Source organism: Aulonocara stuartgranti, assembly GCF_965226115.1.
Source record: "Aulonocara stuartgranti genome assembly, chromosome: 15".
NCBI classification, from domain to species: domain Eukaryota; kingdom Metazoa; phylum Chordata; class Actinopteri; order Cichliformes; family Cichlidae; genus Aulonocara; species Aulonocara stuartgranti.
The window spans coordinates 33,155,713-33,171,543 of NC_138951.1; the positions used below are offsets into that span (position 1 = coordinate 33,155,713).

Here is a 15,831-nt window from a genome sequence, read left to right on the forward strand (position 1 = left end):
TTTTGCAGTACTTCCCAGGGTCTGATGAACCCCTTCAGTATCCATACCAGTATTCAGATGAGGGACAGAGCAACTCTGCAACTAGTACAGGTACATCTCATGTTAAGGTCGTGTGAAGATGACGCTCTAGATTATGTTTAAATAATTATAGTTCCTCTTACTGCTGCTAATCGCTTTTCTTTACAGAAAAACTATTATGTGCGTCGTTAACTTACTTCTTCTACCACATAGGATTTTTTTCCTTTGTTAATTCAAACTGTTTTCTCTGCCTGCACAAATACCATGGATGTTTACAAAGGTGTACTATGAGCGGCATGTTGTTGACCAGCACAGCAACTCCAGTGTATCCTGGTATCTATACAGTTGCCCAGTACTGAGCTCAAGGTCACATGTGTTTTAGAAGTTCTCAGAATAATATACCTTCAAAAGAAAGCAGCCTTGGCTTAAGTTTGTGGGCAAATGATTGCAGTAAAATTCAGGCCAGTACACATAACATTAGCAGCTGGATTAACATTAACATGAAGCAGTAAGATAGATGTTCCTAAGTACATAAGTACTGGAGTACACCAAAACATCCTCAAAAGCCAGACATCATTCCGCGATCCAAGAAAATTCAGGAACAAATGACAAACTAAATAAAGCCATATCTAATTCAATTCAACTCAAATTCTTTGTTGTCCCAAAAGGGAAATTAGTTTAGCAACAGGATAAAAGTAAACGCAACAATAATATAAAATTACAATAATAGTAATAGAAAAGCTCTGGGACTCCAGAAAGCCACAGTGAAAGCCATTATCCACAAATGGGGAAAACATGTAAGAGTGGTGAACCCTCCCAGGAGTGGCCACATGACCAAAATTACCCCAAAAGTGCAGTGATGACTCATCCAAGAGGTCCCAAAAGACCCCAGAAGGACATCAGAAGAACTGTATGCCTCAGTTAAGGCCGGTATTCATGACTCCACCAGAAGAAAGAGACGACAAAAGGAACATAAAGGCTCTTCTCAGTTTTGCTGGAGAACATCTTGATGATCCCCAAGACTTTTGGACAAAAGTGTGTGTCCCCTTGCATCTTGCATTACTATAACACAGCATTTCAGAAAAGGAACATCATACCAACAGTAAAATATGGTGGTAGTAGTATGATGGTGTGGAGCTGTTTTGTTGACTTGCTATAGTAAATGGAACCATGAATTCTGTTGTCTACCAAATCATCCTTGAAGGAGAATGTCCAGCCATCAAGCCGAAGTTCACTTGGGTTCTGCAGCAGGACAATGATCCGAAACACACCAGCAAGTCCACCTCTGAATGATATAAGAAAAACCAAATGAAGACTTTGGAGTGGCCTAGTCAAAGCTTTGAACTGAATTTGATTGCCATTCTGTGGTATGACCTAAAAAGCCGGTTCATGCTCAAACTCTCCAGTGAGGCTGAATTACAACAATTCTACAAAGATGAGTGGGCCAAGATTTCTCCACAGCGCTGTAAAAGACTCATTGCCAGTCATCACAAATGCTTCAGTGCAGTTGAGGGTGCAGTGACAGTAACACTGAACAGAGTACACAGAAGTGTGGCATTTTTGTGAATTTATAGGACCAGCACTGAATCAGTGTGGCATACAGTCAGGTCCATAAATATTGGGACATCGACACAATTCCAACAAATGAAACAAACAAGATGTGCTTTAACTGCAGACTGTCAGCTTTTATTAGAGGGTTATTACATCAAAATCGGGTGTAGGAATTAAAACAGTTTGCATATGTGCCTCCCACTTGTTAAGGGACCAAAAGCAATGGGACAATTGGCTTCTTGGCTGTTCCATGGCCAGGTGTGTGATATCCCCTCATCCCAATTGCAATGAGCAGATAAAAGGTCCAGAGTTCATTTCAAGTGTGCTATTTGCATTTGGAATCTGTTGCTGTCAACTCACTATCAGTGAAGCAAGCCATCATTAGGCTGAAAAAACAAAACAAACCCATCAGAAAGATGGCAAAAACATTAGGCGTGGTCAAAACAACTGTTTGAAACATTCTCATGAAGAAGGAATGCACCGGTGAGCTCAGCAACACCGAAAGACCCAGAAGACCACAGAAAACAACTGTGGTGGATGACCGAAGAATCCTTACCCTGGTGAAGAAAACACCCTTCTCAACAGTTGGCCAGATAAAAAACACACTCCAGGAGGTAGGTGTATGTATGTCAAAGTCAGCAATCAAGAGAAGACTCCACCAGTGTGAATACAGAGGGTTCACCACAAGATGTAAACCATTGGTGAGCCCCAAAAACAGGAAGGCCAGATTAGAGTTTGCCAAACGACATCTAAAAAAAACCTTCACAGTTCTGGAACAACATCCTATGGACAGGTGAGACCAAGATCAACTTGTACCAGAGTGATGGGAAGAGAAGAGTATGGAGAAGGAAAGGAACTGCTCATGATCCTAAGCATACCACCTCATCAGTAAAGCATGTTGGTGAAACTGTCATGGCGTGGGCATGTATGGCTGCCAGTGGAACTGGTTCTCTTGTATTCATTGATGATGTGACTGCTGAGAAAAGCAGCACGATGAATTCTGAAGTGTTTCGGGCAATAATATCTGCTCATATTCAGCCAAATGCTTCAGAACTCATTGGACGGCGCTTCACAGTGCAGATGGACATTGACCCAAAGCATACTGCAAAAGCAACCAAAGAGTTTTTGAATGGAAAGAAGTGGACTGTTTTGCAATGGCCAAGTCAATCACCTGAACTGAATCAGATTGAGCATGCATTTCACTTGCTGGAGACAACACTGAGGGGAAAATGCCCCAAGAACAAGCAGTAACTGAAGACGGTTGCAGTAGAGGCCTGGCAGAGCATCACCAGGGATGAAACCCAGCGTCTGGTAATGTCTGTGTTCCAGACTTCCGGCTGTGATTAACTGCAAAGGATTTGCAACCAAGAATTAAAAAGTGAAAGTTTGATTTGTGGTTCTTATTCTGTCCCATTACTTTTGGTCCCTTAACAAGTGGGAGGCACATATGCAAACTGTTGTTATTCCTACACCATTCACCTGATTTGGATGTAAATACCCTCTGACAGTCTGCAGTTAAAGCACATCTTGTTCATTTCATTTGGAAACCATTGTGGTGGTGTATAGAGCCAAAAATGTTAGAATTGTGTCGATGTCCCAATATTTATGGACCTGACTGTAAGTACACGTGAGCCTCCCACCTCTCCCAGGAGCCACAGATGCTCTGCCCCCACCCAACTCCTCCATAGAGATGGCCGTGGCAAGACGATTCAAATACAGCCTCAACTCAAATGAGACAACCACCTAAGTTTAAGCATATAACTAAGCAGAGGAAAATGCATTGTAGTAATATTTTCAGTCTATTTCAGATTTCTATATTTGTCTGTTAGTTCTTTATTTTCATTATTTGATTTTTTTTCAGTGTTTTGAAAACTCAAAGACAACAAAAATCCACAAAGTTAATGTAAAGATGCAATACCGGTGAAAGTGTATATTTAAAAAAATATTGAAACTGTCTCTGTGCCAGTATAAATTTGAGCAGATAGCCCTTGTGCCAAAAATTTACTGCAGTCTTGTTCTCGATCGCTCCTTTCCTGCCTGCCTGCTTTGCTGTCCTGATATTAAAACTGATAAATAAATTTAACTTCTGTCCTGTCCTGTCCTGTGTCTATTGAAATGACAGGTTCATATGTAGACTACACTGGTAACAGCACAAGCTACAGAAGTGATGCGAACATGGAGCACAGTGATTCTCAAGGGAGCAATGACACTATTAAGATTACGCCTCAGTTTGCACCTCATTTCAAGCCAAAGGTAAGACCATATTAAAAAGGGACGTTTTTACTGTACATGTAATGATTTATCTTTTTTTTTTGTCTTCTGTTGACAACTCTGCTGGTTTCTGTGTTGTGGTGTTTTTTTTAACATAGTTTTTACATAGTTTGGATTCATCATAATGCATATGTCAATGAACAATGAAACAAACATAAAGGTCCTTAAAGGACAATTTTTTATATTAGCTGTTATATTGACTGGTAAAAAAATGTATATCCCAGGTTTGCAGAACACTGAAAACCCAGAGTCAGCCATGAAGTTGCACTGATAAGCACTTAATCCTCATTTGTAATACAGTCTTCTGTGGTTCAGTAAAAGTTTCGTGTTTGTCTTTCAGGGAGACACATTAAGGAATGTGTCTCTTTCCAGAGGGGGCAGCGTTGAGAGTCTGTCAGCACGAACACAGTGCCTGTCTTCTTCTGACAGCAAAAGAATGAGTGCTGACCTGTCAGAGTTGGAGCCCAAGATGCAGTTTGCACCTGCAGGTAATGCCAGACAAAACTTGGCACAAATCAATACATCAAATACATTTAAGAAAAGAAAAAAAAGACCAGCTTAACAAAGCATATTGGCCTGATCATGCCATTACTTCAAATTTAAAAAAAAAAAAAAAAAAGGGGGGGAGTGCATGCAGTATTAATATTGAGGCAGTCTTTGCTGGTCCAGTCTGGAAGCTTCTTTTTGGCACCTAGGTCGCCCTTTTATGTGATTTCATCACTTTGAATTGAAGATTGATTCCTCATTAAAAGTGTCAATATGTCTCTGAAGATAGGGCCTCTCGAAACCAGCTGTCGCTAATCTCCTTTCAGCAGATGTACTCGTGCTGTCATAGAGAAACTAAATCAAGAACTCCTCTGGTGTAGTTTCGATTTCAATGTGAATGTCTGTCAGTTTTCTTTCTTGTTTGTTTGTTTGTTTTAAATGTTGTTCACAATTAAATATAGCTTCAGTGGTTGGGGTTTCTAACATTTAATTATTGAAAACTCTGTTCTCAGATCACCTTGTTGAACTTTTCCAAAAAGCAAAATGCCTGCTCTTGTCTGTGCTGAGGAAGGTAGTGCATTCTCTGCTGACTGTCTATGCAGTACTGATTCACAGCTCCTGGAATGAATGGTGCATGTTTCCTCTGCATGCACAGCTATGTTCTGCATGTGTATGACCCACATTTGCAGTCCAGCTGTGGGCATGCTTGTCCTGTATGCAGCTATATGTGTATATGTGTTTTTGCAGCAAACCCCCCGTATAAGCGAGGCCACCGTAAAACTGCATCATTCGGAACCATACTGGATGTCCCCAAGATCGTCGTTACAGGTATCACTGGACTACTGGTCTTTCCGGTGACACGGTGGAACTGGCTTGAATGAGCCTGTGGGTTACTGTCATCAGACATGGCTTTCTGTTGTGTGTCACTCCATATGATCCCCTCAAGAATGCAGATAATGTTCATAACATTTAAATTTTTTTCGAATTTGCCCTCTGATTTAAAAACACAAACCAAAAATTTAAAATTTAAAAAAACAACAACACAGAAGTCCTTGAAGCTGATTTTGGAGTTACATACATCATAGCTGTGTCATGTCCTGTTTTCTGTTTTTTCTTTGTTTGTTTTTCGTAAAATATTGAAGTTTTCTCATCTGTTATCAACACATTTGTTGGAGCTGTGTGCATATTTGTCCACTAAAAGCAAGTGGTTGTTAATCAGTACGTTATAGTCAGTATTTTGACATAGATGAGATAACTTTCCTAAGTCCTGGTCCTCTCCTGTCTCTTATATCCCTGGCTTGGCTGCAGCAAATCACGGGTAGCAGTAGTAAATTAGTGCATTTGAGCTTGTCCTTGACTTTCATGCTTAGAGGACATTGAGAAAGCATGGCTATTTTTTTTTTCCCCATTTCTCACTCACTTTCCATCCATCCACATCCACTTTGAAAAAAGTCATTTTGATTAATTTCCCTCACAGTGAGGGTCAGAGCTATTATTATAAGTTGAGATATGGATCAAAGGGAATGGGGACAACTCTGCCTGTCAGAAATACTTCTATTTTGAAGATATATGAGAGACATTGAGTAAGTGTTTCATTTAATCAAGTGGTGCAGGGAGTCTGCATGGAATTGTTATAGATGGTAAGGCACGCACCTTTGGATCTGCAAACCTGTACAAGGAAAAAAAATAACCAATTTATGTAATGAGTGTCAGTAAAATGTGGTCTGATCTTCATCGAGTCACTTTTCCATGATCCCTCCAGATCACCGCTGACTCACCACCAAACCAATCACGTTGGTGGTGAGTGAGCGACCCGACCGTGGGGTGTGCTTTGATCTGTGAAACGTTACATGTGTAACACTGTCTATGTGACTACATTTAAGAAGTGCTTAAAATATTTGAAAAATGTTTAGTGTCATCTTGTCAGTACAGAACATGACATCATCAGGTTGGTTGTTTGCAGTCAATAGGTTTATATTAGTGTATGTTATCTAACTAGTAATAGAACCAATAACTCTAAAACTAAAAATTTGTCTTAATAGGATCACTTTTCATGGATGTAAATTAGAAATTTGGGGAATGTCCTGACTATAGAAGAATCCCTTTTCCAAGTGGGTGGTGTTAAAGTTGATATCGCTTATTTTATTTATTTGTTTGTTTGTTTGTTTTAGGCGTCAGTTAATTGTGAATCACACAGGCCTAGAGATCAGTCAAATCCACCAAAATAAGTCTGCACTGGTCGTGACTTGCGACCAGTTGCAAATGGTTGCTGTGAGACTCATTGCTATAGAGCCATCCACGGAGACCTAAAGACTTCATTGACCACTGACCCCCGTGACCTGTTTGGCAGGCGATTGCTGGATGTTGCGGCCAGTCTTTCATGTGATATTAGTTGCAAAGATGTATACAGTGCTACACCAAAAGCTTCCTGGGGATTTCTTTGGTAACTAGCAGGTCGCCAACAGTTTGCATAGAAGATGCTGACCAGTCTGCAAACTACTTGCCAAGCAGTTGTGCGTTTTTAAAATGTGTTGGTTGCAACATGTCATTGCTGGTTGGTGAAAAGTTTATGCAAAATGTCACATTTTTAATCGTTAATTGCATTGTTTGCCATAACTTTGATTACAAGTATTGCTTTTTTCAGTCCATTATGAATGTATTATTATTTAGAGGCCCTGTCACACTGTCCTAGAGATTAGATAACAAACACCAGCAACCGCAATTTTAACAGGAGGACATTTTATCTTAGACTGTCCCAGTTCCCATTTAATATTGCCATTTCAGAGATTGTGACCATATATAATACAGATTAATGGTATGTTGGTAAAATGTCAAAAGTCTGATGTCTTGAATAATATTTAGCATTTTTGGGAGTCCTAAAAAGTTTAATTCCATTCAAAGCTTAGTTGATTTTGGTGTGAAGCCCAGAGGGACCTGCCTGCTAATAAAATATCATTTTAGGTTAGTACCTGTGGCTAATTGTCATGTTGTTGCTCCAACTGTCAACTCTTAGCTTCAGAGTGACTGTTATTCCTAAAGACAGATATGTAAATTATTAGTGCTATTATGAGGAGTGGTAGTAGTATTACTCCATGTACTATTGGTTGCACTCGTGTTTTGGTGCTAGTTTGTGACTCTGTGTAACATATAGGGATGGATATCGTTTAGGTTTTATCCGATACCAGTACTAAACCGGTACTTTTGAAACGGTGCCGGTGCTTAAACGGTGCTCGAATCGGTGATTAAAGAATGGAGAACACAAAATTGGTCCAAAAACCTCTCATGTTTAGCTGTTTTTATGTAAAAAGATAACAATGTTAGCCTTTTATGCAGCTATGGGGGATTTATGGTATCACTCTTGGCTGGGAGCAGTGCTTAAACAATGAAAAAAAACAAAACACAAACTTTGTCCAAAAACCTCTCATGTTTAGCTGTTTTCCACTTTTTCTTTGGTCATTTTAGCCTTTTTGGCCAGGGTGAAGGGAGTATCTGCCATCAAACAAGAAGACAGCCGCATGTAGCTACGATGGTGTTTGCTAGTTCACCTTACAGGCATTAATTTAATAACGTGGTTAGCCTACTCAACGTAAATTACACACGAACAACATTAAGCTACTCACACAGAGAAGAACGGCTGCTGCTGCCATCATCCGTCATCATTTCTGCTACACTGGCAGGGCTAGGGGCCAGGACTCTCCTCTTTGGGTTTTTGTGGGATGTTGCTAACTCCGGGTCTGATAACAGGCACCACACCCACAGTAGATGTGCTCGGTGTGAGGTCTCGCAGTAAGCTATCAAATACGCCGCATTTTTCGGCTTTTAACAAAATGCTGTACGTCGCCAGGTGTTTCATCAGATTCGAGGTGTTGCCTCCTTTGCACAGTATCATCTTAAAGCACTTGTTGCAGGCTGCTGAGTTTGCATCTTTTGTTGTGAAGTACAGCCAGACTTTTGACTGCTTCACCTTGGGCATTTTTAATCTGTAGCACTGCTCTAAAAGAACGTACGTACCTGGGCCCGCCTACTACGCTTGCAAAGGTAAAATGATTGGCTAGAATCCAAAGTGTATGACATCTCAGGAAAAAAAAAAGCACCGAAATGTGCGCTGCTTTTCAGTCTATGGCACCAGTTCTGACATAATACCGGTACCCATCCCTAGTAACATGTGTGGAGAAAACACTGGAATTCTGTCAGAACTTGAAATTGCATGCAACTGAAGAGTCTTGTAGTTCCTGCAAGGTGATCGAGCTGATGTTCTGATTGCACCTAATGTCATCCTGGCATAGTGTTAACCTGACCAGCAGATGAATTGCTGATTACTAGAATGAGTACTGTGACATTTTGTGTTTTTGTCTGAGCCGCCCCCAACAACCTTTTTTGTATTTTTGTCTGGAGTGGTGGTTTGTGTGTATGCTGTGTTCTCTGTCAATGGCGGTTACTTATAGCCCCGCTGTTTTTGTTCTCTTCTACCCATCCCTGAGTCTGATTCTGCTGCAGGTGTCTTTATGTTAAAACAGAGTTTTTCCTTCGCACTGTTGCCAAGTGCTTGCCTAGGGGGATTGTTACAGGGAGTTGGGTGATTGTTTGGGTTTCTTTCTAATATTGTTGGGTCTTTACATTTCAATATTGTGAACCTTGAACAAGTGGCACAACATAAATAGAATTGAATGGATTGGTTATGTTCCCGCCACACCACAACTTATGATGGTTAAGTAAGTGCAACTGTTACAGTATGGCTCTGTGGGTCTGGATCCCCGTCAAGCCACAAGCAAACACAGGGATTAGTCCCCCAGTACCACTATCCATAGTACTTGAGGTCTCACTCTTTCTCTTGTCTGTCCTTTACGCTTTTCACAGCCACATGTGAGTCTCAGAGACGTCGGTCTGTACAGGATCTGCCAGGCATCTGCACAGAATCCAGCCAGGTAAGACATGTGCAGAGGACCTGTGAGGTTTTAGCTTTTTGATGATTAGTGACTTTAGGGATTGAGCGTTTAAAGAGATCTAACTTAAATCACATTTTTTAGTTTGAAAGATAACAGTTAGCTTTTCTAGTTTCACGCTCTTTATGGTGTGCCCAGAATTATAGCTTCACTGTTCAGTCCTTAGCAGTTCAACAAAACCATATTCACAGATCACGTCACAGCATAATGCGATTGTCTACTATACCATTAAAGTATCAATGCATTAGATTCATTAGTAAACTTAAAACCTGCACAATCAGAGTGCACAGTACTTTCGTGTCAAGCTTAATAACAGCCACATTGTGGGACACAAATGTGACAGAACTGCTTAAAGTGGCTGTTAAATGGTGCGCTCATTATTCTTCACTATTGCTGCTAACAAAACACTGTGGAGCATCTTCAAAGACATGACATTACTAAAAATGTCTCCATGTTGTCTACAATGAGTGCACTATTTTGCTCATATTTTGGTCCAGATGTCATTTTCTCACTCTGAGACTTGGAGGGTATTATTGACTTTTTGGCTTCTTTTGTAACCTTTGCAGGGGAGTAGGAACAGCAGTCGATCTTCCAGTCCAAGTGTGAGAATGATGCCGCCTGACAAGACAAGTGGCAGGGGCTATTTCTCCCCCGATGACCCCACAGGTAATGACAACTGCACAAATTCCACTACAGTTAACTACTGTTTACTACATTGGGTAGTGCCACCCAATGTACAGCCACAATTGAGAAGGGAATCACTGTTGAAAAGTTTTTGTAAGCTATTTGTTTGAAATTATGAGCAACAGTACAGAAATTATTATATAATTATTGTAAGTATTAAGTCTCAAACTGCCACATTGGGAAAGTATTATTAGGACTGAACATATGAGTCATATCATGTGCAGTAACAGCTGGGAACTCCTGGCATCTCAGTTTCTGATGAAAACTGCTAATTGGTAATCCTCAAAAAGCTCTCCTCTTCCAAATCCATGACAGTCTAAGTGAATTGAAACAAATCCTTTCTGGACCATATCAAAAAGTTTAGTTGCGAAGAACTTCTTGTCAGCTGTTCCCACTGAGGTATCCATGTCAAATGTCAGAGTGAAAAATTGTACCCCTCAGTGATTTATTACACATCTATTAAACACAATGACTATACCACCATCAATATCACTGTGGCCCAACTTTATAACTCATTCAGGCTACCTTTATAAATGTTAATGATTTTTCTGTTTTTTGGCCAAAGATGTGTTTAGGACGTGTGTTGCTAATTTCTGACATTTCTGTTTCTATGAAGTCCCAAAACAGCCTGTTATATATCTTTCTCCCCTCAGATACAAATGGCTCAGACAACTCCATTCCCATGGCTTATCTCACCCTAGACCATCAGCTGCAGGTACACCATCCTATCAGGCACTTGTACACAATGCACTGATGTGTAAATAATAGGGGTGCAACGATACACAAAATTCACGATTCGGTTCGATACTTTGGTGTCACGGTTCGATATTTTTTCGATACAAAAAAATGTTCATTCCTTTTTAATTTGTCATTTATTAAAATTATAAATATATATTTTAACTCAAAAGTACAGTTTTTAAATGTAATGTTGCTGAAACAACAAAATAATTAAAAAAAAAAATCTTATCTGGTCGAGAAATCACTCATCTTTGGAAAAGAGTTTATTTCAGAGAAATGGCTCTTTCCAAAATAAAAGCTATACTATACGCTTCTTCTGGGCTATATTCTCAGCAGCATATTAAACATATCAGGTCCCCATAAGGAGAATCATGTGCTAACGGCTGTCTAGTTTGTAGCATACGTACTTGTTGTTTTTGTCTGCTTCCACTTGTCTTTGCACTAGGATGATGTCGGCGTAAATGTGCAGTCATATTCGTTGTGTTCCCACTAGTGCTGTCAGCGTTAATCTCGTTAAAATTGACATTAATGCCATAACGCGGCAAATCTCCGTTAACGAGTTACTGCGGATCGCCCCGTGTGTGGGGCTGGACGGCGTCAACACGTTAACGAGCTAACTGCGCTAACGCACTAATTCCCAACAATGTAATTGAGCATTGCGTGGCACATCTAACATACTGTTTTACTTTTGTCCATGACGCGCTTACCTTCAGGGTCATACTTCACATGAAGACCAAAATAGTTCCAAACGCCAGATCTGAATGAGGGTGGGGGAGGTTCAATTTTGGCTAGCGTTGAGGAAGTTGCCATGTTGCAACGAGCTTAACATCTGTCTCGCTAGCTTGCGCTGAGCTCAGTGGATCTACGCTCGACAGTGCAGCCTAGACGGAGTAGTTGAACGCAGATACACTGAGCTCTCAACACAGACAGCATCATCAGAAGAAAAGTTGATAAAATAAATTAAAAATTTTGTATTGTTCGATACATATGCGTACCGAACCGAAAGCACTGTATCGAACGGTTCAATATCGATACGAGTATTGCTGCACCCCTAGTTAATAACCCTTCCTTCCCACTGTCACCAAAAGTGCTTGCTCATAGTGGGTCATATGAATGTTGGGTTTTTCTCTGTATGTATTATTGTAGGGTATTCCTTACAATATAAAGCGCCTTGAGGCGACTGTTGTTGTGATTTGGCCCTGTGTAAATAAAATTGAATTGAATTGAATTATGCTTTGTAATGTAAATGCTGTATTGAATCTGATGCGGCTCAGCTGCACTGGTATCAATTCAAGTTCATTGAGTTTTATTTTTAGAGTGCCAAATCACAACAACAGTTGCCTCGAGGCACTTAGCTATGAGGCGACTGAGGCCATGGGACATCAGCCATCTCATTATTATTATTATTTGTAGAATCCCAGTAGAGCACTACGATCTTCCAATCAGATGCTCCTAGCACAACCTAGGTGTCGACTGAAGTCCAGAGGTGACCGGGCCTTTGCAACCGTGGCACCTAGACTCTGGAATAACCTCCGTGTTCATATTCGGACCGCCGAGTCTATCCAGTCTTTTAAATCATGTCTTAAAACCCATCTTTTTACTTTGGCTTTTGATTCTAACTAGTTGGCTGTTATCTGGCTTGTTGTATTGTCACCTATTGTTTCCTGCCCTGTTTTCTTACCGTTTTGTTTTAATTGCCTCATGCTTTTACTGACTGTGAAACACTATTGTCAACTTTGTTGTTTTTAATATGTGCTATATAAATAAATTTTGATTAGATTAGATTACTATTATTATTATCCCTGAGGACATGATGCTCTGTAAACAGAGTAATGTAAATTTAAATACGCACTAGCTGATACTAATGCCTGAGCAGAATATTTTTAAACAGCGTCCATTTTCATTTCCAGCCCCTTGCTCCCTGTCCCAACTCCAAAGAGTCCATGGCTGTTTTTGAGCAACACTGCAAGATGGCCCAAGAATACCTGAAAGTGCAAACTGAGATTGCCTTGCTAATCCAAAGGAAGTAAGTGTAGTGACTAAAGTCAAGTGTTGCTTAATTATTTTTCTTAAATTCACTTTCATTCAAAGACCTCACATAAACCCCAGTGGAAGATGCTTATTCATTGTGTCTTAACTGCCAAATCTCACAGCTGTAATGTGTGAATGTTTAAAATTTTAATTGCATAAAAGCTACCAAAGCTGCATGTATAATCTCGTAACATAATGTTGAAAATGACATGCCTAAAAACGCAGCCCCCCCTGACTATCTGCACAGGAAGGAGCTCATTGCTGAACTGGACCAAGACGAAAAGGACCAGCAGAACACGTCCCGTCTGGTGCAGGAGCACAAAAAGCTGCTGGAGGAGAATAAGAGTCTGTCCACATACTACCAGAAGTGTAAAAAACAGCTGGAGCTGATCCGGGTTCAGCAACAGAAGAGACAGGGCACGTCATGATGAGACACAAACTCTGCCACTCCCCCTCCTCACCCCCCCCCCGTCACCTCCACCCTCCTGCGCTCCTCAACATTGCACACCAACACTACCCGTCATCTGCTCTGCACATACACTGCTCCCAGTCCAGCTTTGGAAAGAGACCTCTATTCTACTGTCTGCTGCATGTTGCATTGTAGACCCAACAGGAAGACCTTTGTCTCCTGTACATACATTTGCACATCCTCACAGTGTCTTCTGTGAGCGCAGACCAAACAATCACTGGTCCTCCATTCAGATGAGCCCAGACACTGCCGCTGCCGCCACTGCGCTTCAGGACGGAGCGAGGTGGCTGACGTCTATGACCGAGACAACTTGCTGATGAGACGCAGGTTGTGTTTTCTCTGTGTTTGCTCTCAGGGCCTGTGGGCTAACCAGTCAGTGTCTGTTTGCGCTCCTCAGTGGTTAATGGCCACACCATCCTCCTCAGAATGTGAAACTCAAAACAAAGGCTTTGAAGCAGAATGTGCAAAAAAATCTTTCTGCAGTGCGTGCTAGGAATCCCTGTTATCCAAATCATAGCCCCTTTTTAAATTCACCCATTATCTCTACCTTTTTAATTGTGAGCATGAGCCTCTCCATAGACCTCCAGTCAGATGTGTCAGCAGAAGGAAGAGCTTCACATTAAAATACACATTAAAAAGTGGGCTAGCTTCCAGAGTAAATACAAGGAGCTGTGGTATCCCTTCTTATTTGACCTCAGTGTTGTTTTGCGTTTTGTCTTTTCTATTCAGTAGTTCACTTTGTGTCATTTGTTTGCAATAGGACATATTTTATCTGGTCTGTGAATGGCCTAACGGACAAAATAGAGGAGGGTCACCTCCCTATACAGTAGAAGTTGTTTTTAGTTCACATGTTGCCTTAGAAGTTGCCTGCATTTTAAGTGCTTGTGTTATGTGATATTTAGTGGGGATAAAAAAAAATTTTTTTTTTAAAGATATTTTTGATCTACTGAACATGAATGAAATAATAACGGAAAGAAGAGAGATAGATGTGTATCATTGAACTGATAATGTAAATGTCTGCCAGCAGCTTTATTCCCAGGACTATGAAATGTACGTTTTTTTTCTTGGTGTCTCACATCTCGTAAGTATTTTTGCACAGTTGCTATTTAATCAGGTTATATTCAAATTGTATTTCTCATTATACTGGTTCTGGTTTTAAACATCCAAGACTTAACAACATCTTTCTTTTTAAGTCCTCCTGTTGAGATTGAATTATAACACACACACACACACCTCTTTTTCGAAATGTTTCATAAGTTATTGGGAAGGGGGTGCAGCATATGACATCAAGGAAGGCATTATGAAATAAACAAAATGGTGAAACGATGTGATGTGTGTGTTATTATGGAGGATGAAACTACAGAGACTAAAACCAATAGAATATACTTTTTAAGGCTATACAGTTAGACATTTTAACATGGGGGGGTCATCTTTCAAGGTGGACATTTTATTCAGATTATTATTTTTTTTATGACAAATCTAACAAATTTAAAAATGTAACAAACCCACATACAGATTCAAAAAACACAACCAACCTGTACAATCATGTCCAACATACCCAAGATTCCTTTTTCATTCCTGGCTTCTCTTACTTTAGTAACAACAGTCCTGCTACAGTAAGAGAGATTTCAACCCAATAAGTCGACTCAGGGTGACATAAAAGGCAGTACTGGCAGCAAATAGTCAATCTTAAACACAGACAGGTCAGTTGGCTGCTGTCTAAAACTATAATATATGATAAATAATATATGATATCTAAACATAATAATCCAAAGAGGCTATAATGCAAACCAAAAGCTACAACGATGCTGCAGCCACTGAATCACTAAAATTGGAGGAATGCTGCGTAAATAAAGTCCCATAAGTGCTCTTGAGGCAACCTGTCAGCCAGCAGACCGTGTCATTGTCTCATCATTAAAACACAAGGAGCTCAGACTGTGCCTTTTTTCGTTTGTTTTTATCTTCACTTACAATTTTAGATGTATTTCTTTAGTCAGTAGGGAGAAAGTGTCTGCATGTTAAGACAGACACTCCAGTTAATAGAATAATCAACAAACTCTAAAGCTTTTATCAAAGAAAATTTATGTTTACTTAGGGAATAATATGTCTTGTTGGTGCAGAGTGGGGAATATTTCTGCACACTCAAACTAATAGATCTATCATTTATTCATGTATCCAGTAAAACAATTCAAATATTCTGTCATTGTAGTTCATAACATGAGGAAAAACAAGACATTACAGACATTTTAAACAGCAGAATTTTGAGCCCAAATCTGAATCTCTGCTGCAGTGCCTCCAGGCAGACAGCAGGTGGTACTAAACACACAGTCTTTGTAATGGAGCCACATAGCTGTGGATCTATTCTTCCTCAGATAAAGAACCATACATGCTCTGCCTACTGATTGCCACAATGAGTGTGAATGCCTATTTTCACACGCTACACTATATCAATTTTGTGCAATGTGCGCTCTTTTGAGTGGAGCAAATTTGGCCACCAAATCTGTCTCACATAAGACGCATCTGGCCATTGACAGTAAGGAGCAACCCCCCCCCAACCACCCCCCTGGCTGCTGGTCTAGATTTCAGCTCCAAATTCTGACAAAGGGGTTTTTTTTGGTGGAGGGGCATTTGTGAGGGTGC

The 15,831-nt window shown here is 40.3% G+C and overlaps 1 protein-coding gene across 5 annotated transcripts in view; it reads left to right on the plus strand.

Annotated features, from left to right (window-relative positions):
* map3k7 (mitogen-activated protein kinase kinase kinase 7) overlaps positions 1 to 14,517 on the plus strand; it is a 28,302-nt gene extending 13,785 nt beyond the window's left edge. For 4 of the 5 annotated variants that reach the window (XM_082505336.1, XM_082505334.1, XM_082505335.1 and 1 more), the window contains exons 10-18: positions 9 to 90; positions 3,692 to 3,822; positions 4,181 to 4,328; positions 5,074 to 5,154; positions 9,184 to 9,251; positions 9,836 to 9,935; positions 10,607 to 10,668; positions 12,602 to 12,717; positions 12,970 to 14,517. In XM_082505336.1, the coding sequence (XP_082361462.1) occupies positions 9 to 90; positions 3,692 to 3,822; positions 4,181 to 4,328; positions 5,074 to 5,154; positions 9,184 to 9,251; positions 9,836 to 9,935; positions 10,607 to 10,668; positions 12,602 to 12,717; positions 12,970 to 13,150 (969 nt within the window). In that variant the 3' untranslated portion in view covers positions 13,151 to 14,517. The remainder of the gene's footprint in view (positions 1 to 8; positions 91 to 3,691; positions 3,823 to 4,180; positions 4,329 to 5,073; positions 5,155 to 9,183; positions 9,252 to 9,835; positions 9,936 to 10,606; positions 10,669 to 12,601; positions 12,718 to 12,969) is intronic. The other variant, XM_082505337.1, reaches the window with a different exon arrangement.
* The last annotated feature ends 1,314 nt before the right edge of the window (positions 14,518 to 15,831 follow it).